Source organism: Tamandua tetradactyla, chromosome 4, assembly GCF_023851605.1.
Source record: "Tamandua tetradactyla isolate mTamTet1 chromosome 4, mTamTet1.pri, whole genome shotgun sequence".
Lineage (NCBI taxonomy): Eukaryota > Metazoa > Chordata > Mammalia > Pilosa > Myrmecophagidae > Tamandua > Tamandua tetradactyla.
The window spans coordinates 18,089,756-18,116,056 of record NC_135330.1 but is presented as its reverse complement, the minus strand read 5'-3'; the positions used below and the strand labels follow the sequence as shown (position 1 = coordinate 18,116,056).

The 26,301-nt window shown below is 43.5% G+C and overlaps 1 protein-coding gene across 3 annotated transcripts in view; it reads right to left on the bottom strand.

Moving 5' to 3' along the window:
* Window positions 1-13,771: 13,771 nt before the first annotated feature.
* The window catches only part of PBX1 (PBX homeobox 1), a 289,849-nt gene continuing 277,319 nt past the window's right edge, over window positions 13,772-26,301 (bottom strand). For all 3 annotated transcript variants that reach the window (XM_077156782.1, XM_077156783.1, XM_077156784.1), the window contains one exon: window positions 13,772-19,095. In XM_077156782.1, the coding sequence (XP_077012897.1) occupies window positions 19,003-19,095 (93 nt within the window). In that variant the 3' untranslated portion in view covers window positions 13,772-19,002. The remainder of the gene's footprint in view (window positions 19,096-26,301) is intronic.

Genomic DNA, 26,301 nt, shown 5'->3' with positions numbered 1-26,301 from the left:
GTTTCTCTCTCAACTGAAAAGGCACATGGCGAACAAGGCAATGTCTGCTAGCTTTCTCTCTAGGCCTCTTATTTCATGTAGCTCCCCCAGGGGTGTTTTCCTTATTCATCTCCAAAGGTCTCTGGCTGTGTGGACTCTTATGGTTCTCATAGCTGTGAAGTTTTTCCAAAATGTTTCCTCTTTTAAAGGGTTCCAGTAAACTAATCAAGGCCCACTTGGAATGGGTTGGGTCACATCTCCCTCTGATCAAAGGTTAATACCCACAATTGGGCATGTTACATCTCCTAGAGATAATCTAATCAACTTTCCAGTCTATGCAAGATGGGTCAGGATTAAAACGTGGCTTTTCTAGGGTGCAGAATCTTTTCAAACTGGCACAGGTGGCTTCCTACAAATCCATGCTCCATAAACTGATGAAAACCATCAGTAGCAACTGTATCAGAAGTCAGATCCTACAAATTGGGTGGCATAGTGTATGTCCAGTATAGAAGGAAGAGGAATGGGCCAGGGGGCTTCTGAACTCTGTTTTGAATCACAGGTGCCATATAATTTATTTATTTTAAACTCAGATTTATTTCTTAAAAGTTTGGTCTTGAAATCATTTTTCAAATCAGAGCCATACTGTTTAATTTCATAAATTTAAGGACACAAACAAACAAATAATCTACCAGCAACTGATCATGAATTAGCCTCTTGGTCAAAGTTAAAAATATATCAAATGTCATGAGTTGAGCCAGGTAAAAGATGAGTGTCCAGGGTTCTGGTTGGAATTAGGGATATGCAAGAGCAGGTCAGGGTCAGCATCAGATCTCTGTGAGTAGCTTATAATTGAAGAAAGATTATTAATTCAGGAATGCCATTCCAGGATGACTTCTTGGCACAATGGCTTTGGTCTGTGTGTTTGCTTGTTCATTGCTGTCCTGTGCTGTCACAGAAGTGTTTGGGTATCTGTTACTTCTTGTATTCTCTGTGACTCCTCCACTGGGTAATATGAAGGGCTCATGGGTAATAAACGGAGTAAGGAAGGAGCTGGGGCCCATATCCTCTTCCCTTGGGTTCATCCCTAGGAAGCATGAGCTACAAGCATGAAGATAAGCACTGTGCGATTGAATGACCCAAATCATCTGCTTTACGGGAGTTTGTCTAAATCTACCTCCTTCATCGAGATACAACTTAGCACAGTTTCAAACTAGTGAATAGAAATACATATCGTGTTTTGATGGATTTTAGAACATAGCTTCAAGAAATAATACAAAGTTTTAAGGCACATTGTCATGGAGGCTTGGAGGCTGAATTTAAACTCCACAGTGGACTCCTCTTTTCTCCTAAAAGAACTGAGGTAGCTTTGTGCCTTGAGTCCATTTCCTAAAGCTATAGAAATTGCAGGAACTTGTCGTAGCTTCATATTGTATTTTTTTAAAAGGTCTGAGTTCCTTAGTGAGGCAAAAGATGTCTGCCGCTACTGTTTCCTCCGCCTTTCTTTCCTGAATTTCCCGCTCCCACGCCAAGGCAAGAACTGCTTCTTTTGTTTCACCAGAACCTGCACTCTGGCTGTGAGACAGCTAAGACAACATACATGTAGGGCAGGAGCTTGCATATTTGAGAGAAAAAAAAAAAAGTAAGAGGCATTTTGGCACAGTGATCACAATCTCAGATTCTGAAGCCAGATTGCCAAACTTTAAACCTAGCTTCTTTCTTTTGAAATTGCTCATTATCTCTGTGCTTCTGTTTCTTCATTTTTGGAATGGATATAATGATAACGTCTTCATAGGGCTGTTGGGAAAGTTAAATGTGCGAATATATGCAAAACCCTTAGAACCATGCCTATTCATCCTAAGCACAATAAGGTGGAAACATAGTTTTCTCTATTATGAATCCACACCTCTAAAGCACCTTTTCCAATATCCAGAACTCTACTGTGCCCAAAGGGAACCAGGGGAAATTGGTGGTGATTTCTTAGGTGGGAACTGCAGGTTCTGACAATCTCATTCCTGGAACTTTCTCCAGATGTGGATCTAGAAGCAAACCTTGACATGCACCTCTGAAGCTGGTTTAGGACAGAAGGAGTCCACTCACTCATTCAACAAACATGTAGTGAAAGCTGATTATGAGCCAGGTACTGCTTTGAGCAGTTCATTGCCTAGTCCTGAGTCTCAGTTTCATCACCTGCAGAACGGGAATCTTAACAGCTGCCCTGCCGGACTCACGGGAGTGTCATAAGGCTCCAAAGGACTGCATCAGCACACCTTGTAAAATGCTAGACAAATCATGATGCCGACATTATACCCATCACGACTGTCACCCTGTCCAGAGTCATGGCCCTGGCGTCAGATGGCCATGCCCCCAGCACAGAGCAGCACGACATCAGGCCGGATGACCTCGGGAACATGAGCTCCATGGCACCATCTGGCATCCTCTTTGCCTTTGATTTATCAGTGCAGATTTCTCCCCGTGCAACACCATAAAGGCAGGTGGTGTGACACCTTTACTGCCTGGCGCAGTGTGGAGCTGGGATGAACTTATGCCTGAAGCGACAAGGTGCAGAGGCTCACCTTTGCCTTCTCAGCATGTTTCTCAGACTGGGAAAGGCCACAGGTGCTGCTCAGGAGCACTTGGCTCCTCAAATTGCCCCGTGAGAGGCCACACTGAGCCCAGGGCAATAGCAGAATGGCCAAGGGCCAGCCAGGTGGGATGTGTTTCTGCAGCTCCCTCCCCTGTTTGCTCCAGTGGCTGCCATCCCCCAGGTTTATAGGTATCATTACCTATGAAAAATCTGTTCCATCTGAAGACGGTTGGGGTTGGGGATGGGTGGCAGATTGCAATTTAACGATCAGATTAAAATATGCTAAAGCAAACAAATAAATAAATAAAAAGCCCAGCAGCCTGGAGCACCACAATTCATTCTGTGGGCAACAGAGGCTGGGGCTCCAGGGACTGGCTCGTAACTCACCCTACAGGCAGGTTTAGTAGCCTGTTACTGTAGGACCACAAGGAGAAACAACTCTCCAGGAAAGAGTTACACTGAATGGTACTGCAGCTGAAGGGCTAGGGGCCGGGAGAAGAGAGGGAGGTGAAAAACTAACAAGTCTCTTTCCTAATAACGGAAGAAGAAGGGGTGCCGAACTTATGCATGTCCGCAACAATGGCCCAAACCTTCCCTTCTCTTCATCTTCAAAGTCTTCCCCAGCCTCTCCCCAGCTCACCACACTTGAGTCATCTACCCCCTGGCGATTAAACATAACTTGATAATACAACTTAGCATGTAGACTCATTTTTCTCTTGTGATCTCCTTAGGGTACAGGGTGTGAATTATTTATTTTATTATCCCTACTCTTAGGTACAGAGTTGCCACTCAATAAGTACATGTTGGCAGGATGAATGAATGAACTGCCCCCATCAGAGTTTGCACTCATCAGTGAGAACCTATTTTGTGTGGGCGTTCGCTGGAACAAGGAAACGGGTGAAAACGTGGTGTCAAGGCCTCACCTGGTCCAGCCCCTGACTTCACCTCTTTGCTTTCTTCAGAGACCCTCCCTTGCTCTTCCTGACCTGTGTTCTGGTGCTGGTACCCTCCAGCAGGTTCCCGCTGTTCCCTTTGCCTAGAACTCTCCTTTTCTCCATCATACGTATTCAACTAGTTTTTTTAGTTTGCAGCTTGACAGATAATTCCTCAAGAAGACACTGCTGACCCCCTTGTCTAAGTCAATTCCCCTCATTATAGTCTCTTATAGGATCACACACTTCTTATGCATAGTACATATCATGGTTGCAGATTTACATCTATTTGTGTGAATAATAGACTGATGTTAGACACCCCCACTGGACCATAAGCACCAGGACAGCAGGGACATGGCATTTCCATTGTTGCCTGTCACTGAGTCCCCAGCACCCACAGAATGACAGGCATGGAACAGGCTCTCAGGAAACAGGTGTTGAGGCACAGTACCTGCCCTTAGGTGTCCCGCCATCAGTATGAAACACACATCACTGAAGCACCCCCACTTCACCCTATCCTATTTACTCCATGGCCCATCATCTTTTCCTACCCCTGAAATGGCTACCGTTATTACAGCAACAGATCTCCATGAGGCTAGAATGTAAAACCGATTTGGGCAGCTGCTCGCTGGAGCCCTGCGTGGCTGTGGATTGCTTCTTGTTGTGTCTGAAGGAAGCAAAAAGGAGTGAGGAGATCTGAGATGATCATTCATTTCCTCCTTTGGGGAAACTTTTTTTCCCTTCACACTCAGCAAATGATGCTCTTGTACCAATAACAAATGTCAAATGCTCTCCAGGAACTGGGCGGGGAGGGGGAGAGAGAACATTAGCAAAGGAGGAGCAATTCAGTGAAAAGGACAGAATTTCTGTTTAAGGACTGAAAAGCTAAGTAACAAATGTCACCAAGAAACTCTAGGGAGGCAGTTTTGCATCAACAACTGCTACTTCAGAAAAAAAAAAAAAATATGCACATGACTACCTTTAATCATTTCGCCCTCTTTACTTCCTGGTATCTTCCCTTCTTCCTCTGATGATGTCCTTAGGTCTCACTGTGTGGGACCTCAAGGCAACTGTCCAGGATGGAACGGGTGCTGGCAAAATAGTGAGGGGAAGCATGGGAGTGGAAGGTGAGGCCTTACAACTTACACGGCTTTGTAAAGAAGGACACCACATTTCCAGCCCACAGTGGTTTGGCTTCTGGTAAATTCCTTTATTCACATATTCATTTGACAACCATGAACTTAACTCCATGGTCAGTGTGGGAAGAGTCCTTCAGTCTTCTCCTGTACCACACTGTAACTGGGATGTCTTCATGTACATCTTTATTATCACTGACAAGTTCAGTAGCTAGAACACAGTAGATGCTCTTTAACTCTTTGAAATGAGCTCAAATAAAAATGTTTTCAATTTAAATTGGAGGTTGATGGATAAATGAGTAATTGCAATATGATACAATGAGTGACACAAGAGAGGGAAAAACAGGGTGCTGTGGGGGCAATAATCTTCTGTGGGGATTCTGGGGAGTGGGTGATGTTGGCGTTGAGTGTTGAAATATGGAAGATGTCCGAGCAGGGAGAAAGGCATTGCAAACAGAAGAATTCATGTGTGCAAAGGCAGGTCCTAGTGAAGGCAAATGGCTTTTGTTTATACTGGGATTTTCTCTGGGTCTGGTTCACCATCACCTCTTGCCACAAATATTGCAATTGCCTCCTAACTGTTCTCCCTATTTCCATGCTTGCTTCCTGTGGTTGATTTACAATGCAGCTGCCAAAGTCTTATTGTTCAAACTTAGGTCCTACCGCATCACTCCTTTGCTTCTAAACCCTCCAAGGCCAACCAGGTCACTCAAAGGAAGAGCAAAAGCCCTGACAAGGCCCTGCAAGATGTCCTCTATGGTCTGCCCCACCCTCCCACCATTAATTTTCTGACCTCAATTCCAAATAGTCTTCCCTTCAATCTACCTCTGACTCAGTCACACTGGGCCCCTTGCCATTCTGGGAATCTACCAGACACATTCCTCCCTGAGGGCCTCTGCCTGAGCTGTTCTCTCTGCCAGTAACAGTCTTCTCAACTCTCCTCCAGCTCTTGGCTCGACTTCAGTGAGCCCTTCGGATAACCCGATCTTAATTCATCACAGCACTCCTCACACTCTTTTCTTACTTTTTTTTTCCCCCTTGCATTTACCACTATTTAACACACTATTATTGTTTTATGTATTTTGTTGATTGTCTGTTTCCCTTCCCACTGGAGTATAAACTCTACAACAACAGGGATTTTGGTCAATGTTGTATCCCCAATACCTAGACCAGGCCTGGCTCATAGGGGAGCTTGGCTAATATCTGCTGGCTGAAGGAAATAATGAATGGATAGTTGCAGATAACTGTGTTCTAACCAACTGCTGGCAGGGATATTCAGGCCTGCTACATGTCCAGACTTGATGGTTGGACATGAAGTAGACAGGGCTGCTCTTGAACAAAACTGTGAGGTTCTCAAAGACCTTTTCTCTCTCAGTGGCTCTTTTTAAAAAATTTCTGGGCGGGCCGCGGTGGCTCAGCGGGCAAAGTGCTTGCCTGCTATGCCGGAGGACCTCGGTTCGATTCCCGGCCCCAGCCCATGTAACAAAAAACGGAAAAACAAAATACAATAAAACAAGAAAATGTTTAAAGATGTTTCCCTTTCTTCCTTCCTTCCTTCCTTCTATCCTTCCTTCCTTCTCTCTGTCTTTCCTTTAAAAAAAAAAAAAAAAAAAATTTCTCACTGCCAAGGTGCTGGAGAGCTCATCTTAGCTGGGAAATGATGTGACATGTCTCCAATGTCTTATTTGAATGGCTTCCATTTTTTCTTTTCTTTCTGCTGATTCTAACTCTTCTCCTTCAACTTCTTCCTTTTTGTATTCCTTCTCTTTTTTTCTTCCAATTTCCTCTCATTTCTTATCTCTTCTAATTCCTTTATCCCCTTCTCTCTGTTCCTTTATTTTTCTTTCTCCCTCCCTCTCCTCCTTTCCTTGTGTGCTGGTTTGAAAGGATGTATGTACTCTAGAAAAGCCATGTTTTAATCCTAATCCCATTTTGTAAAGGCAGCCATTTCTTCTAATGCCTATTCAATACTGTATGTTTGAAACTGTAATTAGATCATCTCCCTGGAGATGTGATTTAATAAAAAATGGTTGTTAAGCTGGATTGGGTGACGACATGTCTCCACCCATTTGGGTGGTCTTGATTAGTTTCTGAAGTCCTATAAAAGAGGAAACATTTTGGATAATGAAAGATTCAAGAAAGCAGAGCAGAATGACATAGCCATGAGAAACAGAGTCCACCAGCCAGTGACCTTTGGAGATGAAGAAGGAAAATGCCTCCTGGGGAGCTTCATGAAATAGGAAGCCAGGAGAAGAAGCTTGCAGATGATTCTGCATTTGCCATGCCCTTCCAGACGAGAGAGAAACCCTGACCATGTTTACCATGTGCTTTTCCAGAGGAGAGAGAAACTCTGACTGTGTTCACCATGTGCCCTTCCTCTTCAGAGAGAGACCCTGAACTTCATTGGTCTTCTTGAACCAAGGTATCTTTCCCTGGATGTCTTTGATTGGACATTTCTATAGATTTGTTTTAACTGGGACATTTTCTTAGCTTTAGAACCACAAACTAGCAACTCATTAAATTCCCCTTTTTAAAAGCCATTCCATTTCTGGTATATTGATTGACAGCTAGCAAACTAGAACACCTTCCTTTTCCCTTCCTCCCTTCTCTCCTTTCCTTCCTTCCTTCCTTCCTTCCTTCCCTCCTTCCTTCCTTCCTTCCTTCCTTCCTTCCTTCCTTTCTTCCTTCCTTCCCTCCCTCCCTCCCTCCCTCCCTCCGTCCTTCCCTCCTTCCTTCCTTCCCTCCCTCCCTTCCTCCCTCCCTCTTTTCCTCCCTGGCTCTCTCCCTCCCTTAGTCTCTCTCTCCTTCTCTCATTCCCTCATTCTATTACCTGAGCACTTATTAAGCATATAATACGGTGCTTAATTCTGTGTATGTGAAAGAACTGGCCCCTTGAGTTCTAATGATTTATGTGGGGAGATAAGATATTTAATAATAATTCATGGCAGGGCCAAGTACACACTGAAGGAGTTTGAAGGAGGGCCAGATGGCTTTGTGAAGATAGGCTTTATGAAGGAGATGGACTCCTGCTGGAAGAATAAGTGGGTCCCTAAGTGTGTTGGAGACTATTGTTCTATGTGGCTGAAAATTAGAGACAAAATATGCAAAGGTAAAAAAAGAGAAATAAGCTCAGAAATAAGAAATAAGCTTTGAGAAAACATATCTGGCCGGAGTAAACAGTTTCGATTTGAGCCTATACGAAAAAGGGGAAAGATTAAGGAAGGATGCCCAGAATGCATTCTTTCTTTACCAACAGCCTAACATTGTTTCTTCACCTCCAGAGCAATCTAAATATACATACAGTACTTTTTTAAGAAAGCAATTGCTAACAGATCGTAGCACCTTTGTTCATTGGCATAGTCCCATTACTGAGTAGCCAATGAATACTCCTTGAGTTAGATGAACTAAACTCTTATTGCCCTGGGGTAAGGTAGAGTAACTACATTCCAGAAGTGGGAAGGTTTGAAATTTCCATCATCATTGCTTTTGGGTGTGAGGAGTTCCTGCCTAACATCCTTTCTCCTCCCTTTGCAGCAAAATAATTTAAAGTAATGGAGTCATACTTTTCTTCAGCAGCTATTTTGGACTTCCCAATGTTTCCTTGATGGGACTAGTTGCTTCTAGTTATCCAACACCAAAGATTTTTTTCATTTTAATCCACATCTGTTCCCATAAGCCTAACTTAATTCCATTTTGCTCTGGTTTAAGCCATTGTTAGTAGACATCATAATTTTAAATTCTTGCCCAAATACACCTGTCTTCAATCAATAAGGGCCCAGAGATTCAGCTGATGTTTTGTTTGATCATTTGACTTATCAAGTCAGTCTTCCCAGTAGCAGTCCCTGGGGAAGCTAAGATCCTCCTGGGGTACAGAGCAGTGTATGGCACTTAGGAGGTGCTCAGTGCATGCCTGCTCATTAGAGAAATGCAAGGCTGGTCATACAGAGAACTGTCTGTTGGCAGCTGTCTATGATGCCCCATTCAACAACTCCCTGGGAGAGCAGCTCAGGGGACTCACGGAAGCCTCAGCAGAGATTTTGCTATTGGCACAATGGGGATATTGGCAATGTAAAGAAATTTTCAGGGATGGAAGCACAGACAATCTGAATAAAGCAGTAATATGTGGAGAAGCGGGACTGCAAACCTGGTTTTATGTCATTGAAGGTGAAGAGGAAATTACTTGGCTGGGATAAAACCATGCAGAGGATAAATGGTTAATGTGATCGATGAGGTCACTGTCCCTTGTTCTCTAGAATCACTAGCCTCAAGGTGCTGAGAGGCCTCCTTGGTCTCTCATGCTCAGAGGACAAGCAGGCAGGCATGGCTCCTCAGGGGTCTCTAGCCCCTCGTCTGATCTCTCAGATGTGTGACTGAAGAGAGATTCAGGCCGGGTATGAACTGAAGGCCATTACTCTTCAGTTTGAGGTGGGTTGGGGAGGCCTGCTCCATTCTCTGAAAAAATTTATCCAGGCCCTGCATTTCGAGAGCAACTGGGTACCTCTTTAGCCATTAATTTAAAAGATTCCTGGATTCCCATTCAGCTACTGCTCCTTATTTCAATTAGTATGAATCTGGAAACCCCTAAGCTTCAACTTAGATGAGATGGGTCTGGAAGACTTGAGAATAAACCCCAAAACTGCATTTGGAAAGCAGAGCATCACATGAGAAGAGATTTTACATATTGAAGCCATTCAAATAAGACTTTGGAGGAATGTCTCGTCCTTTCCTGATGAGTGAGTGGTCTGGCACATTGCCAGTGAGATGCCAAGGAAAAGATTATTAGGAGAAAGCAAGGATTCAAAGAAAGCATGCAGCTTGCATAAGATAAACTCCAGTGATCTCACAAATTTGTCTAAGAGCAGCCCTGCCTACCTTGCATCTATCAACTCTTTGATTTATATAAAGAATCCCAAATTTTCTTAAGATGAGAGCCTGGGGGTCTAGCACCCTACATGCCCCAGGTTCTGACCTTACCCTGCCTCATCATATCCCTATCAGCATTTGGTTAGAACACAGAATTGTTGGCAACTGTCCATTCATGTATTCATTCAGGCCTTTAGCTTCCCCATGGTAGCACAGGTGGGCCACAGCACATCAGCCACCCCAAATTCTCTTTCTTTCATTGAGCTATAGATCCACAAAGGAAACGTTACAGGATTTGAGACCCCTACCATAGGCTTTCAAACTCGAAATGTGTGTAATTCATAAAACCAGATTTGTGCTCAGCTCTGTGTGTGTGTGTGTGTGTGTGTGTGTGTGTGTGTGTATGCTGGCTGCAGTGGTGGTAAAAGGGCATTTTATCAATGAACTGACAGAGGAATGGAATCCTTGTTATTTGTGGGAGATGTCATCTACTCTGGGGTTGAGAAGGGGGAAAATCTCAATGGTATTTTACAAATCCACAGACTTCAAAAGAAGGCATGTACCTGGAACACTCTGTTCCTAGGGATCAGGTTTGCTCAAATTTTCAAGGATAAATGGGGTTAGTATTTGAGAAATAGTTCGCCTTTACTTTCAAAACAGAAGCAGTAGGAAAGCAAATGAAAAATGATGAAAGATATACTGATTGAGCTTGGGTGATGTAAGGAATTTCCTCAGGAAGCATAAAATCTTAGAGGGTAGGTTAGAGCAATAAGCTAACAGTTCTTTACAATGGAACTAGGAAAAAGGAGATTTTAATTGTTAGTTGTTTAGGGATGGAGATGCACCCAGAGAGATAGACCATATTTTTAGGATTAACTCTTTTCTAAGTGTTTCACTTATTATTTCTAGTTTATAGGAGAGGAAACTGAGGCACAGAGAGACTAAGAAACTCGTCTAAGTTCACCTAGCTAGAAAGTAGTGGAGCTTAGATTTGAATCTAAGAAGTCAGGTTTTTAAGATCTTGGGAAGCAACATGTAAGTATTCCCTATAGCAAGTTTTCCAGGAAGCTTTGTCATAAAGCAGCCAATGGGGAGCCAGAAACAAGAGCTATAAGAACTGTTTCCTTGGATGACTCAGAGGTGTTCTCTAGGCAGTAAGAGGAAATGTGTGCACATTTGAGAGGGAGGAACCAAGAATATGAGGGTAAAATACCTCCAGGAGTGTTAGTGAATCCCAGCATGTCATGTGTTCTGAAGAAGCAGTCAGGGAATGGGGCTCTAAGGGAGGGTTATGGTAGGGTGGGACACCCTGCAGGGGAGCCTCTTGGGACAACCATGGCCGAGTCCAGGCCATGGTGCTTCAATGGGGGACACTTCTTCCTATGTAGCATTACTCAACTCAAGGATTAAAGCTGAGCAGGATTTGTCTATTTGGATAGGAATTTGACTCTGTCACAAGACAGAATTTAGGAAAGTATGTTAGGAGAATAAATTTCTACTCTCAACAAAAAAGCTCGTGCGCTCACCACAAGACAGAGAAGGGATGTAACTGGGTGCTGTGGATTGAATCATGTCACTCACAAAGACATGTTCAAGTCCTAACCCCTGCTCCTTACTTGTGAATAGGGTCTCTGAGATCCTATTAAGATAAGGCTCACCTGAATCCTTAATCCCGTAAACTGAGGAATTTTGGACACAGGAGGGGTAGGGGACAGAAGGCCATCTAATGAAGGCAGAGTCTGAGTTATGTATTGTCAGCAAGCCACCACCAGGATGTTACAGACTTCGGAGAAAACGTGGCCCCGTGGACACCTTGATTTTGGACTTTCAGCCTCCACAACAGTGAGACAATAATTTCCTGTTGTTTAAGCCAACCAGTCTATGGTATTTGTTAGGGCAGCTCTGGCAAACAAACACACTAGGTAAATGTTTCTGGCAATGGACTGAGGGCTTCCGGCTGAAAATGAATGCAGAAGGAAATCAACAAGGGTAGAATTCTGGATTTAAATTTCTTCGAATTTTAATTTTTTTAAGACAGAAAAGTACTTTATTTTGAATTTCAATTTCCCTCTGGTTACTTTTTAATGAGAGAGTATATTCCAATGGCCAGTTGCCACTGTTGTACTTTGGGTGTTTTATGCCATCAAGAGGGGGCTCATGGAGAACGTTAGTGAGCCACGCTGGACAGGGTGGCTGGGTCAAATGGGGGAAAGTGAATTTTGACTTAGACTTGACCCTTCTAGCCCTACCATAGATGTGAGGGAGTGACAGCCTGAAAGTGGGAACACAGCTGCCTTAATAAACCATAGTCCTCCCTCCTGGAGACCACAGGCTTGGAATTGAAGCCTGAGTTTAGAAAATAAAATTTGGAGAATATTGGAATCCTTGGAATATTGGAATATTGGATGTCTTCCCCTATTCTTACATTTTCATACTGGGAAAATGAGTTCATAGTGGGAAAGGGAGTTCTGCCCCCTTCCCCTTGAGGGGGCAATATTGGATTGACCATCTCCAGTACCTTTCTTGATCTCCCCACTGAAGAATAACAAAGCCAAGTCTTGGATGTTAACTGAAAGTGTTTCTATTGGAAAGGCTATGCGGGCTTGTCTTTTGCCCTCACCTATCCTTTTGGTCACTAGGTGTGACAGAGATGGCCAGGTGTTCACACAAGCCATGCTCCCTGTCCATTGTGTGGCCATATGGTTGGGAAGTGGCTGCCTACCCCCAGAGACTACTTTTCCAAGCCCCACCTCCCACCCCTCCAACTCTTGCAGGTAGGACAAAGGCCAACCAAAGGAATATGGGTGGAAGGCAGGTGTGCCTCCTCTTGGTCAAGTCTTTCAAGATGTGGGTGGGCCTTTCTCAGATTCTTCCTCCTGGCTAGATGCAAAGGACTACCAGCTCCTGGACAACAGACAAGCCACAAAGTGGCAGGAGGCTGGATCCCTGAATCACTGCTTAGAGAAGAGGCAACTGCTGACCAGGAACATTTACCTCTGGCTATTAAATGAATGAGAAATACTCTCTTTGCAGCGTTATGCATTTGGGATCTACTTGTTAGAAGAAGTTTAGCCCCACTGTAAGTAATACGCTAAGTGAGTGAGTTAGGGCTACAATTCTCCAAGCAACTGGAAAAGAAAACGAAGTGGTCTGACTGGGTTCCATGTCTACTGGAAATGAAGAGGGAATGGGAGGCCCCCATTTTGATCCCTGAGTGAAGTTTTCCAACTCAACACTAGCAGATAGCCTAGTACTTTGGAGGTCACTGGGTACTTAGATTGGCTTTCAATAGCTCTCCATTTCTTTGACTTATTTGTTATTGATTAGAATCATGACTGGAATTAAGAAGCAAATGATTGATACCTCAACTTTCAATACATATGTGCTTTGTAGGGGCTCTGGATAGAGCTGCCTGAGAAAATCACAGCATGAAAATGAGAAAGCAACACCTACGATGCCTCTAGAGGAACAATGTCAACAGCCAGACAAGAAGCTCCATCCCACACCATGGATAGAAAGACTGTGTTCAGGCTGAGGCATGGATGTGGGTGTGGAGGCCTGATGTTGTCCTCCAGCCAAAACACTCTTTGACACCCAATTCTGTAACAGACTATACAACTCAAGAGGTCAGGGGCTCAACGTGATGCAGACAAACCAGTGTAAGATGTTTACATGGGATGGCAGAGCTAACAGATGGTAGGTGGGCAAATCTACTGCAGCAACATCTAGTATATTCCTGAGAGCCTGCAAGTGAGTATGATTTGTAATCTAGCTTCTTTCCCCTGAAACATCTTTTGGGAATTATAGCTTTTCGTATGTCCAGATCACAGCAGACAACGAGAAGGAAAGGAGAACCACTGGGTAAACAACCACGACTTGGGAATTTAGTTTGTTATGGAAAGTCTTCCTGATATCTTTTTTTAACATTGCTAGGCAAATGGCAGTCAAGAGGGAACTCAGAGTCATGCAAGAAGACAAGATGAGGTGCTCAGCTCCACTGCAGCGGTCACCATAGCTAATATTTTCCCATAAGAGATTCTTGGTCCCGCTCTTCCTCTTTCTCCTCCACCTTCTCTGTTTCTTTCCTTCCTTACCTCCCCCTTTCTTTCATGGGTGAGGTAGGTGGCCCATGAGGTCATTTGTGTCACTGATAGGATATGTAAACTTTAAAACGATTAGGGCAGTAGTCTAAACCATAATCCACACTAACCCAGGCCAAGTTTGGAGAAGACAGATTGTCAGCATTTAAGAGAAAAAATGTACACAAAATGAGAGTATATTTGTTCGTTTTTTTTTTTTGCAACAAAAGAAACTATTTATTTGGAATATGCATTACCAGTACAAATTAGGAGACTGTAAAACCTACACCGTGTTAGTATCATTAGAGAAAACAAAAGTTCAGTTGGAATCAAAAGGGACAGAAGCCTGTGCTCTCACAGAAGCAGAAAAGCTTTCAGAACCAAAACAGAGCAGAGTTTTGCAGGGTTATACTCTGGATAATAAGAAAAGGGGGAAGGGGAGGGTAGAAAAGGGCAGAATAAAACCAACAACCAAAGGAAAGCATTTCAAAAACTTTAAAAAGCCAAAAGAAAGGGAAGAAGTAATAAGAGAGAGAGGGGGAAAACATTGAATGTTTTATTCATTTTAACAAAAGAAAAAATTGTTTACAAAAAAATAAAAGATTCCAGAAAGCTTTGAGCTAGGGATTGAAACCAAAAAAGGTGATGTGAAAAGCTCGTCATTATTTCATTATGACTTAAAAACCAGAACACGTATGTTTGGGTGGAGACACTTCCTAAAGGATCACTCCACAATTCTGTACTCTTTCTTCACTTCTCTCGCTTAGGTCAGGATGCTTTCTGAACACCTAATAATTTGGTGAATGAGAGATGTTGTAAAATAAGCTTCTTCTAGATAATATTGCTTTTGTTTTTCAATATAGCTAATAAAAGCATTCCGAATCAGGCCAGTCACACATTTTAACTTAAGCAGCTGCCTAAATCAGAGGTTAATGAGAAGTGTACTGTCATTAAATCAAACTTAACCTCTTAGCTTGAGAACTACAGCTCAATACACGCACTGGCTCAATATCTCACCGACCCTTCATCCAAAATCAGAACTCAAAGGATCAAAAGGTAGACTAGCTCCAAGAATTGCTTCTTAGATATAGTTTGTTTAGCCAATGCCCAGCATACCAGCATCTCCTGTGGGATTCTTCTGGAAGAAAAATTCTTTCTAGTTGGAAGAGGCCTCATGGAATGCTGTTATTAGCCAGGGAAGCCAGAAGAGAAAGCATTTCCTTTGTTGTATTCAGCATAAACAAGGGCAAAAATCCTTTCCCCACTATATAAAAGGTCCTCTGAACCGATTCCTTGAATCTTGAAAAGGTCAAAATCCCTGAACCCACGTCCCTGACTTCATTTTCGCAGGGACCCCAGGAGTGCCACACCCACTGAAGCATAGGTGAGCAATGCAACATCCACCTTTGTCTTGCATCAACTGTATTCTGAAGCAAAGAAGTACAAGGAAACAGCTTAGTCTACCCATATCAACTTTTCACATCACCTCGTATACATATGTAAGGAATAAAAACAGCAAGTTCATAATCCTGACAATAAAAAAGCCCCCCCGCCCCATAAACAAACCAAAAACAACACAAAACAAAACATAATTTTTTTTTTTTTTTTGTATTTTTAAAGAGCAGGAATAAAGAAAAGAAAGAATTTATTTCTGGGTCTCAAAGTTAATAAACATGATAATGTGTTAGGTTGTACCTATTATGCTCACTATTCCAACCTTTTTTTTTTTTATTTTAGTTTACAAAATGAATTACTGTCACTTTTAAACATTGTGAAACAGGAAATGGATGTGCACAACTCGACACTTTTCTAGCATTCTTGAACTAATTCACAAATGCGAGAAAATAAAAGAAAAATGGGGGAAATGAAGAATGTAGGTAGTTTGGTGTTAAAAACTAATGCAGGAATGATGCGCATTGTCACAGAAAGAAGGGGAAATTTCCCCTTCTGTTTTGCGTGCTATGAGGGTCATTTTTAAAATTTTTATTATAAACACTATTAAATTCAGACCGCTTTTTTGGTTTTTTTTCTTTATCTGAATATACAAGAACATTCATTATCAAATGTTCATCATCAATACTACAAAGAACGAGACACAAGTCGCAAGAAACAATGGAAAATGTTAATAAAGCTGAAAGAATCGTTGAGGATTTTTTTTTGTTTTTTTTTTTAAGTTTTCTTTAAATTTGAGTTTCTGTAGTTTTATCTTTTTTTGGTATCGAAGTCAGGTTTTTCTGGGCAGAAAAAGAATAAGCAGAAGGGAAAAGGAGGAAAAAAGATAACGTGTGAGAAAAGGCAATCGGCAAATAAAGAACCACCACCACAGCAAAATAAAAAAAAAAATAAATGCAAAGAAAGTGCCACTTGGCAGAAGTACTGCAAGGGAATCAAATCCACGCCGGGGGGAGGAGTCAGGGATGAAAAGGAGGATGTCAGGAAGAGTTACAAGGCGGACCAACCCAGGGTCTAGTACCATTTCTCAGGGGAAATCTGCTGTCAGGGAAAATGGAGCGCTCCTAGTCCATTAGAAAATGAAGGAATTCTGGGGCACGTTTTGCTACCTGTAGAAATGACTTAAAATGAATTCCTAGGGAGCCGTCATTTCCAGAGGCACGGCTGATCCCACGCCCATCTGCTGTCAACGTCCTCTCGCCTGGCTTCCCACTGAGAGATCTCGTAGCTGCTACATTTGAGGTCATGGCGGGCTTGGAGGGGAGGCCGTGGGAAAGGTATTGGAGATAGGGGGCCAAGTGGAGGGCTGGGTGGGAGAGAGGCTGTGAGAGGTGACGGCCAGTGCAGACTAGTGCGGTGGGAGAAATGGCCTGTGCAAATGAAGCACTGTTCCGATGTTTCTCATCAAACTAAAATGGCAAGCACTCTCTGATCCAAATCTGGAGTCATCTTTTCTGTCTCCAAGAGAACGCTTTTGTATCTTTCTTTGTATTTTGCCCAAAGCCAAGTGGGTGTGAGCCAACCATCCCTGCGGAGGGAGTTTCTGTGTATTTCTGCCACTAAGCCATAGTTCACCACTGGTTCTAATGACTATTGAATTGACACAAAGATGCTCCTTCTAGGGAACCCCTTTAATTAGCCCTGTTTTGGGTGTGGCACAGGTTGGCAGACACGGTCTTTCAGGTGCTCTTAGTTACCAAGGCGTAATCTCATCTTGCCAAATCTTTACTTTTTCCATTCCCATCAAATTCATGTTATCTTCAGGTTCTTAATGGATCAGTTTCTTCCTCCCCTTCCGCCTACACACACAACACAGAAGGATTTTTACCCCTCGCTGCAGTGCCATGGGGGATTTTCCTGCTTTGCTGGCTGGCTATCCTCTTGTAGAATCTGCACCTCTTCCTGGACACCTCTCAAGCAGAGGGGCTGAGACAGAGCACTAAGTACTTACACAAGGCTACGTACTGGATTCAAGTGCCCGCTAAGACAGCCAGGTCTTATTTTTCAAATTTGGATGCCTTTCTCTATACTAACAAACCAAATAGACCAAAACTACAAAATCAACAGCCATGACCCTTTGGTTTATCATCATGGTGATGACGTCAGGGCTGATGGTAACCAGACTTTAGAACAGGAAAAACAGTTATTGCCCCTACACGGCATGGATGAGGGACATCATTTCAGCTCAGTAATATCTCAGGGATATTACTTCCCCTTACTTCACATGTACAGATTGGGGATGAACGAAATCAATATCCTCAGCCTCTGAGATGCCTCTTGGTGAGTAGGCATAACCATCTTCATTTTACAGTTGATAAAAATGAGGCACCAAGAGAGCTGGCAACCTCCTCCTTAACCAAGTGACACAGCGGCCATCTTCATCACTGGCAGAGTTGGCTATGACGAAAGTAAGCTCAGGTAATACTAGAGCATAGCATTCTAGTGCATACGCATCTCTCTTAGACATCCCCTGGGAATAAAAATCACTGTGACGATTTCAATGAAAACATTACCTCTGTTTTCCCCATGACCCTCAGGTTTTCTAATTCAGCTAGGAAAACGTTAGCCTCAGCCACGTTCTTAGACAACTCTCTCCCCCACAAGAAGAGGTGAGGCGTCAAGAACACGGTGTCATCTAACACTTAGGAGAATGAATGAGAGATCCCTAATATAAAAATAAAACCAAACCAAACCAAATCCATTACAGACACTGTAAGTACCGTGTGTGGCTCCCTGAGAGCTCCAGAGGCGGAGGGAATGGGAATAGTTTACACTGGAAACCTGGCCTTCATCACAATCAAATCCTGTGTGTGTCGTTCTGTCCTGTGCATGCGGGTGGGCCTGCGGGGGGTGGAGGCCCCTTCTCTTCCAATGACCGTGACCCTCATGCAGAGTTGCTAATTCCCTCTCTTGGGCTCACAATGCATAGTCCTACGGTTACTAACGTAAATATTTGCATATGGCATGCGGCTGTTCTCCAGAAAGTGGATGTGTGTGAGTTTGTGCACATGCCTACATGTGAGTGTACGGTGCACGTATGCACGGGACAAGGGACAGCTGAAGGGTTTCAGGATAAGAACTTTCTCCTTGCTAGTGATGCGTTCGTTACCATGCTACTAACTCCAGTAGGTTCTGAGCATTGCTTACTACGCGATGAGTGGTCTCCAAAGACTGTGCCTCTGAAACCAAGAACTGCTATCAGGAAGATGAAAAAGCCTGCAGGAATTCTTCCCCTCCTGTTCTTTATGCTCTCCCCTGAGGCCTCACTTCCCGCCTAGGAACCAACCTAGCAGAGGCATAACCTGAACACGTGGCAGTTTTCAAAGCCCTGCTGGGCCAGTTCCCAAAGAACAACTGGAGAAGGAAAGGAAGAGGAGGAAAGTGTTCTAAGCAGAATTGTCCCTAGGGAGTCAAGAGCAAGAGGGGACCGGGAGGCCCAGAACGAGTAGGGCAATGTGGTATATTCCTGCTAAGAGGTAGTGAGAGTAACGAGAAAAACAGAGGACTGCCTGTTGATATGGGGAGTGAGGGATCCGAATGAGGTAAATTTGGCTCCTCAAACCACCAGCATGAAAACATACAAATGCTTTTATTATTTTCTTTGTCATTTTTTTCCTCTTTCAATTCCTCTAATTGTTGAAAATATCCTTCAGTGACGTAATGGAGGGCAGGGGCCCAGAGAGTCTAGGACAGAGGGAAGGGGACAGGGAAGGTGACAGAAACCAGGCTGACAGCTGGAGGCAGGGAAGAGTGGCTTCTACCCAGAAAAAAAAAAAAAAAAAAGGGAAGAGAGTGTAAAGAAGTGTCCAGATTGGCTGAAATAGCATCCCAAAGAAGAGAAGAGAAGGAGACTCTTATTGTGTTTGCTGATTGCTTCGACCTCCAGTCTGACCGCTTCAGCGTTGGGAGAGAAACCCTCCCTCCTGCCCCTGCCCCGACTGGGGCACAGGGTCAGCCGGGATGTGGTTGCTGGGAGATCAGTTGGAGGTATCAGAGTGAACACTGCCAGGGCCTTCTGTAGGGGAGGTCACTGATGAAGGGGTAGTAGCATCCTGCCAACCTCCATTAGCCTAGAAGGGAAAAAGGGAGAGAAGTCAGTTCTCTGTGACTCGGTGGCCCATTCTGAGCAGACAATGACAATGAGGCAACTTGTATAAAGGACTTGGCTTGGTGCCTGGTACATGGGGGAACTCATCAAATGGGAAGCCATGATTATTGGTGGTCGTATTCTCACCACCTTCAGATGAGCTGGGATCCTGCCAGTGAACCCCTGGATACAATGTTATCTGCTCCCAGTGGTGAAATATGTTCATGCTTCTCAAAGCCATCGGATGATTATTATATGGGCCAAGAGACCCAAGTTTTAGTTCCAATTCTGGCAACAGCTAGCCGGTGACTCCAGAGAAGTACCTTCACCTCTCTGGCCTTGGTTTTCCCTTTTGAAAAATAAGTAGGTTGCTCCCAAATGATTCCTAAGGTCTTTTCTAGCTCTAGATAGTCCACAAATTTATGCAATCCCAGGCACCTGTTCTGTGTCAGCTCTCTACTAGATGTTCTTGGGTATACAATGATGAGTGAGACAGGGTTCATGACCCCAAGGAGGGGGATAGGACAAGCACATGAATGAACCATAATTCAAGGCAGAACCTAATAAATGGTAGCCCAGTTGTTATGATGGTTCAAATGAAGGCAATATCGCATCCTGAAGGAGCAGCAGGAAAGGCTTCACGGAGGAGGTACTCTTTGAAGCGAACCTTGAAAATTACAGAGGGTGGTGATGCAGGTGAATGTAACGGGCAAAGCAACACTGCCAATACCTTAAGGACTGGTTGGAGTGAACATATCTAGAGAAGTGGTGAGATGAGAAGCTATATGTTTGATCTGCATTTTGGAGATCATTTTTCTAAGACTCTAATACCAGAAGCACTGAAAACAATGGAAGTGTTGTAAAGGGATTTGCTTCAGTGACCACTCCTCTCAACAAAGATCCCAGCAGTAAAATGGTTGAGAAATGATTTCCTGTAAGAGATATTTCATGATGCACAATTCATGATTATATGTTTTAAAGCATTGGCATATGTGTGCTAAAATGTCTTCTTATTTCCAATCGCTGTGTTCATCTGGAGTTACTATACCTCAATTCTGGAAATATTGTTCATGTCGAACACATCAGATCTTAGGCATTCTTGATAAACGGTTTTCTACTGTACTTTCCTCTCATTTTACTCCTGGTACATTTTGGTGTAAATGGAACAGGCATTATTTTTATTATTGCTATTTGGGAGGGACTATGGCTTCTATATACTAAATAGTTGCTAGCAAATGCCTGTTCACATTTCATTTATAAGAAATCAGAGCTGTGAAACGAAAGTCAGCTTTCCTGGTTTCTGGCTGGAACAGAACACAGGGCTCTTAACCTTTGAGTCAATGTTCTTCTCTGCCATTTTATCCATTTGGCTTTTTCTTTCATTGGCTCACACGGACAAGGCTCCAGTTGTGCCCACCAGCGACCTGGGCATGAGGGTAGATTTTGCTCATATCTCATTAACTAGCAGCAAGTCACACATCTGGGCTCCAAGAGGACAAAAGGTCATCCTGCGTGATGCCAATAAAGGACTCATCACCTCAAGCTTGGATCATCTGCTCTCATGTTCATGTTCAAATTATTCCTCTCCTAATCTAGTCAGGTAGCTTCTCCTGCCCCCTTTCCCTGCTAGAGGACATTTTACCCTGAAGTTTGTGATGGGGAAGTCAGCAGGAGAACAAAGAAGGGGAAATGAGAATTCATTCTTAATAGAAGGCTTTTCTGTCTTTTGGGGGCCAAGGCTTTAAGGTATGAAGGGAATCTAGGAGAGAATTCATTCAATTCCTGATGCAGTTTTGTCACGGGGTGATGATATTTTAGTCCTTCTTCCTAAACAAGAAAACATATACTCTGGTGTCATTTAAGGTTGGATGAGAAGGCTACTTATATTTACTTTTTCCCCCAAAGAAAATCTTTTAAGGTCACTTATCTTTTCTGACTATAGAAGGAAGATACGCTTCTCACACAATTTTGGAAAATAGGAAAATCATAAAAAAATAAAATACAAACATCCATAATCCTACAACTCAGAGAAATTTACTGTGAGCATTGTGGTATCTGCATATTCTAATAGTCTTTTCATATGTGCATGTTTACGGGATAGACAGATAAAGATAGATGTGTGTATATATGTTCATGTGTATATTGCATAGCTGAGCAGTCCAGGACTTTAAGGAAAGATAAAGGAGGCTCTTTAAGGAAAATGCATGAAGTTGACAGTAAAGTGCTGGCTTCAAAAACAGGCCATGCATCTTAGAATCAACCTGGTATGAGACGAAGAGACGAGGAAGTTAACACCCATGTCCCAGCTAGCACATGCCACGACTTACATTACAGCGCTCACAAATCACCACTATTATCATTATTTAGCCATGCTATGATTCTATTAAAATAACAATAAGCGGTGCCAAAAATGAAGTCATCCGTAAGGAAAATTTGCTCTGTGTTGCTTCATGAGGAAGGAATTGGCAAGTGATTCTATACAGCCCAGTAAATGTGTGGGAGACTTCTTTTTGAGCCATCTCAGAGCTGAAACAACTCAAACAGTAGACACTTGATCTCTTCCCCTAAAAAAAAGTTCTGTTTTCCTCAGACCAGTGCACAAGATGCCAGAGGGTGCAGAGAGCTCACAGATGGTAGAGACAGGAATTAGTTCAAGCTGATATCAAAACCAGCGTTTTAATTATGCTAATTGGTCTGGTGAAGGAGATATAACATCTACTGTTAAAAAAAAAATCTCTTTTATTTCATCTTGTCACTTTCCCTCCATAAACACGTACACTCCCCAAGCAGGGTGACCCAACTGTCCCATTGCCTGGGTCTTAGAGCTTTCAGACTTTAATGTCCCACGTCCTAGAAAACCCCTGTGGCTCAAGACAGCTGGTCATCTTCCACCAGTATAGCCCAACTATGGCCCTCTCCTTCCTGCTAAACTTAGGAAACAACTGCAGCCTATGGGGCCCAAGTTAGAGAAACATAAAGTAGTTTCTAGAACAAGCATGTCTCAAACTGGAAATGGTTGAAGAATTCTTTTCTCCAGAGGTGCTTTATACAATTTTCTGCCACCAGTTCTGCTAAAACCTCCCCAAGATCTGAAACTGCGAGCAAACCCAACCTAACAGGGCTTCTAGTAAATCACTTTGGCTGCTTCAGCTGTATCGTTCCAGCTTTAATGTAAGACATTCAGAGGCTGCAACGTCTTGGGAAACAGCTGACCTCGCTTACTGCCATGTTAACCCTGGGGAGCAATTCTTTCCCTCTTCCTGACTGCGGGTGAATATCAAGTAGGAAACTCTGCCTTTGTGTATGTATTTATCTCTGGGCACAGTGAGAGTCAGACGTTCTCATTAAAAACCACGTGGGGGTGGCAGGAAATAAGATTTTTGTTTTAATTTTTTTTCTGCACCCCAACTGCCCCGTCTGTCTCAGATGCAAACTATATCCTTCATAATGGACACACACACTTTTCAAAATGCTGATGTCAGAAACTGTACAGAGTTGTTACAGGGGTGGGGAGGTGAGAATTGAAAAAAAAATAGCTTTTTAAAAAAATCTTTGCAAACATCCCTTAATGGAAAAGATTCTACATTTGCACCCAATTCTACAGGTAATTCTGTGGTTTGTGATGCAAGACCAAACCTAACCTTCAATTCTACCAGGTAAGTCCTAAGCCAGCAGCAGGTGTGACCTGAAACCTCACAGAAGGGAAAGCTAATAGAATATAAATTTAGAACAAAATACAGCAGGTTTCCTGTGGCAGAAGATCTGCCATAGGAAATTTTGAACTTCCTTTAATTTTGAAAACCCAAATTAAAGGTATCTGGGAACAAAATGATTCAGGACCAAAAATGATTGTCTGTTTACTCAACATCCTACCCTAATGGATTTGACACGTAGTTTTATTTGTACCCAAAACACTTGGTTTTATTTGTACCAAATTTTGCCAGAATACCCATCTGAGAAGCTAGGGGGAGCTGCTGAGATAGGAGGGCCACAGCAGGCGGGCAAACCACATGGTTTCTCCTAAACAAAACTCGAGAGCACAGAATTGCCCTGATTTGCCCCTTCTCCGTCACCCTCTTTGTAAAAGACCAGGTGCCACCTGCAGTCGCCTCTCCTCGCTGCTGCGAATCAAGGACCGTTTTAGCCCAGAGCAGCGGCTGCTGGGCTGGGATCTGCCTGCCCCATCCTCCTTCTTCCGTGTTTCCTCTGCGTTTACCTTAGCAGCACAGCGTTGATGCAGAGAATTCATCACCTGATGTGACAGCCCAAGCGAGCCTGGCACTAAGAAACTCTCATTTGCAACCGAGGAATACGCTGAGGTGCCACAAACCGGCTGATGTCAGCACCGAGCGGAGCTAGATCTGCATATGGGCCAGATGCCATTACCAGAGATGCCTTCGGGGTGGGGGCGGAGGTGTACGTGCCCCAGGCCCTCAATCACCAGGCACTGGGGGGGCCGGCCAGGAAGAAAAACACAAAGAACACGGATGCGTTCTCTCCCCATACACGCGTGCGAACACACACATGCTCGGCCACCGTGTATCAGGAGAGACAGCGGCTCACACAGCCCTAGAGCCAACATCCTTCCATCAACCTAAAAGAACTACATATTCCTGATATGTTTGCACTTTTCTCAAGCTTACACAGTGAGCACCTAGCAAAGGATGCCTTGGGATGCAAAAATTTCCCCAGAAACTTCACAGTAAAACCCTTCCCAGTCTGGCACCCCTCCAGTCCTATCTTTAGCTGTCATCGGAGCGGTCTTTCAAATATGTAACGCTGATCATGTCACCTCCCTGTTTAATCTTTCAATAGCTTCCCACAGACCTCAAGATGAGGTTCCGTGTCCTCGTCAGGAATACAATGTCCTTGAACCATCACTCCCCGACTCAGTGCTCATGGTTAATCCCTTAGCATATCAGACCCGATATTCCCAGAACAAACCACCCCTTTCACTCCTGCTTCTTCCCTCTGGAATACAGCACCTTCAAGTATCCTAATACACTCAGCCCACACCCTGGCTGTCTTTCCAGATAGAGTTTAACAATCTCTGCAGCCCTATCTGTACCTAGCAATGCCTGCTTCGCCTGCAGGCCCTCCAGCTCTCTGCATATCCCTCTTATTACAGCCCCTATGCTATCAAAGTGTACTTGCTTTTCAAATGTCTGTCTCATCTCCCCTATCAGACCATGAAAGCAGGGCTGTGAAATTGACCTTTGATTCCAAAGTGCCTATCACGGTGCCAGGCACATCGTGGATTTTGATGAATGAGTGCTGGATGGATATGGGAGGGAAATAAACATTTGGCAGTGCTAAACAGCATTTAACATCCATCCTCAATTGTATGTTATGGAGTTCCCTGACCTCCAGAATTCAATCTGGCTAAAGATGAAAGTCTGTGTATACCTAGGAAATAGCCAGGAAACAGAACTGAGCTAGTACTGCTTTTCAGAGTAACTTCTATGCTCAGGAAGTAAATTTTTCGCTTACTAAAACAGCAACAGGGAGATCTGCTACTTCATGGCTCACCTCAAACCAGAATCTAGGATTAATGTGTGTATTGCTCTGTTTTGTTTTTAGGGAAAGTAATTAAGAATTGGGTCCTGCCCATTGCAGCTCCACTGCTTAGCGCATCATCTTGTCAAGGGGTATTTCCCACAAGGGCACAAGAGAACAAAGATGTTTCTTTAGCTCTGCCACTGGTACAGTCTCCAAGTCATTACCTCAGGTACAGCAAGAATGACAAAAATGTACAGAACAGACAGTCCCCAGATGGCCTGCAGGGCCCTTGGTCCCTATCTTTCCTCCCTTCAGGGCCAGACCCCTTGACTCCACATGCAGACTCAGCTTATACCTTAGGATCTGGGAATAGGGTTGCCAGAGAAATTATAGAACACTCAGTTAGATGTGAATTTCAGATATACAACATATAATTTTTTTAGCATAAGTATATCCCATGCAATATTTTCATTTGTTCAATCTAGCAACCATCTCCCGTAATAATGTCCACTCTCAGCCAAAAAAAATGATTCTGGCCTAGTTTCAGAGCATAGGTATCTCAATAAACTTTGCTGCCTGCCCTGCTCTAATTTTTTGCATCAGCATCTTTAGACAGGAACTTATTTCTTGTGGCTGAGACCATCTGTACCAAGCCCGGGCCTACCTTTTGCTTGACTTCCTACTAATTATCGCAGTTCCTTCAAGACTGAGAGAGCGACTTTTTTTGCAATTAGAATCCTGCTCTGGAAATCTTACTCAGCTCACCAACCATTACCTGCCATGATATTTCCTCCAAATCCATCCTGTGCCTGGACTTTTCCATGCTGCCAGCTCTAGGGTTCCTGTTTCCATGACTCTCGCCTGCTGGGGAGAACCCTCTCTGATTGCGAGCTATCCACCAAGTCATTCCCTAATAATCCTGTACCCATGTCACAGCCCTTCCCAGTGTGGCTCCTACCACAGCCTCGCGAGCCCTGGGATCTTGCTTGAAGTTCTATATGTTTGGAAAGGTCCACATTGTGCTCAGTCATACCTGGTAGAAGATACCCTTACTGCCAAGACTTTTATAGTTTAATCCGTTGCAAGTAAATTATATATCTTCCCCTTGCCAAAGTGAGGTTCCTTATTACTTTATAGAGAAGTCAAACGACAGGTTTTCTGCCTTGGCCTGCCCTTCTCCTTTGGCCTATAAGAATTGACCTCATCTCTCAAGGTCTGGCTAGAGAGCCATCTTCTTCCTGCAGGTTTCTTCAAACCACACCCTCACCCACTTCTGTACAGTCCAGTGCCACCGATTTTCTGATTCTGCATTCAGGCATTTAACCATGGGCAGCTTTTGCTGATTTCTTAACATTCCCATATGAGAATCAGAAGTTCGTATTCGCTGTAATCATTTAATTCTCAATTCTACAAAACATATTCACCCCCTACCGTGTGCTAAGTCCCGGGCATACAGAGTTTTTTAAAAAATCTGATTTCTGTTCTCATGGAGCTTCCTGTCTTGTGGGAGATAGAGATGAAATAATCATCAAAAGAACATATATAGTATGTAGATGGTAATAAATGCTAGGAAAGAGTACAACAGGGACTTCACTGAGGTTGGGGTTTTAGGAAAGGTCAGTATTACAGCTCCTAGCTGCCAAAGTAAATACTTTGCAACGAGTTGGCTTAAACAAGGGGAATTTATTGG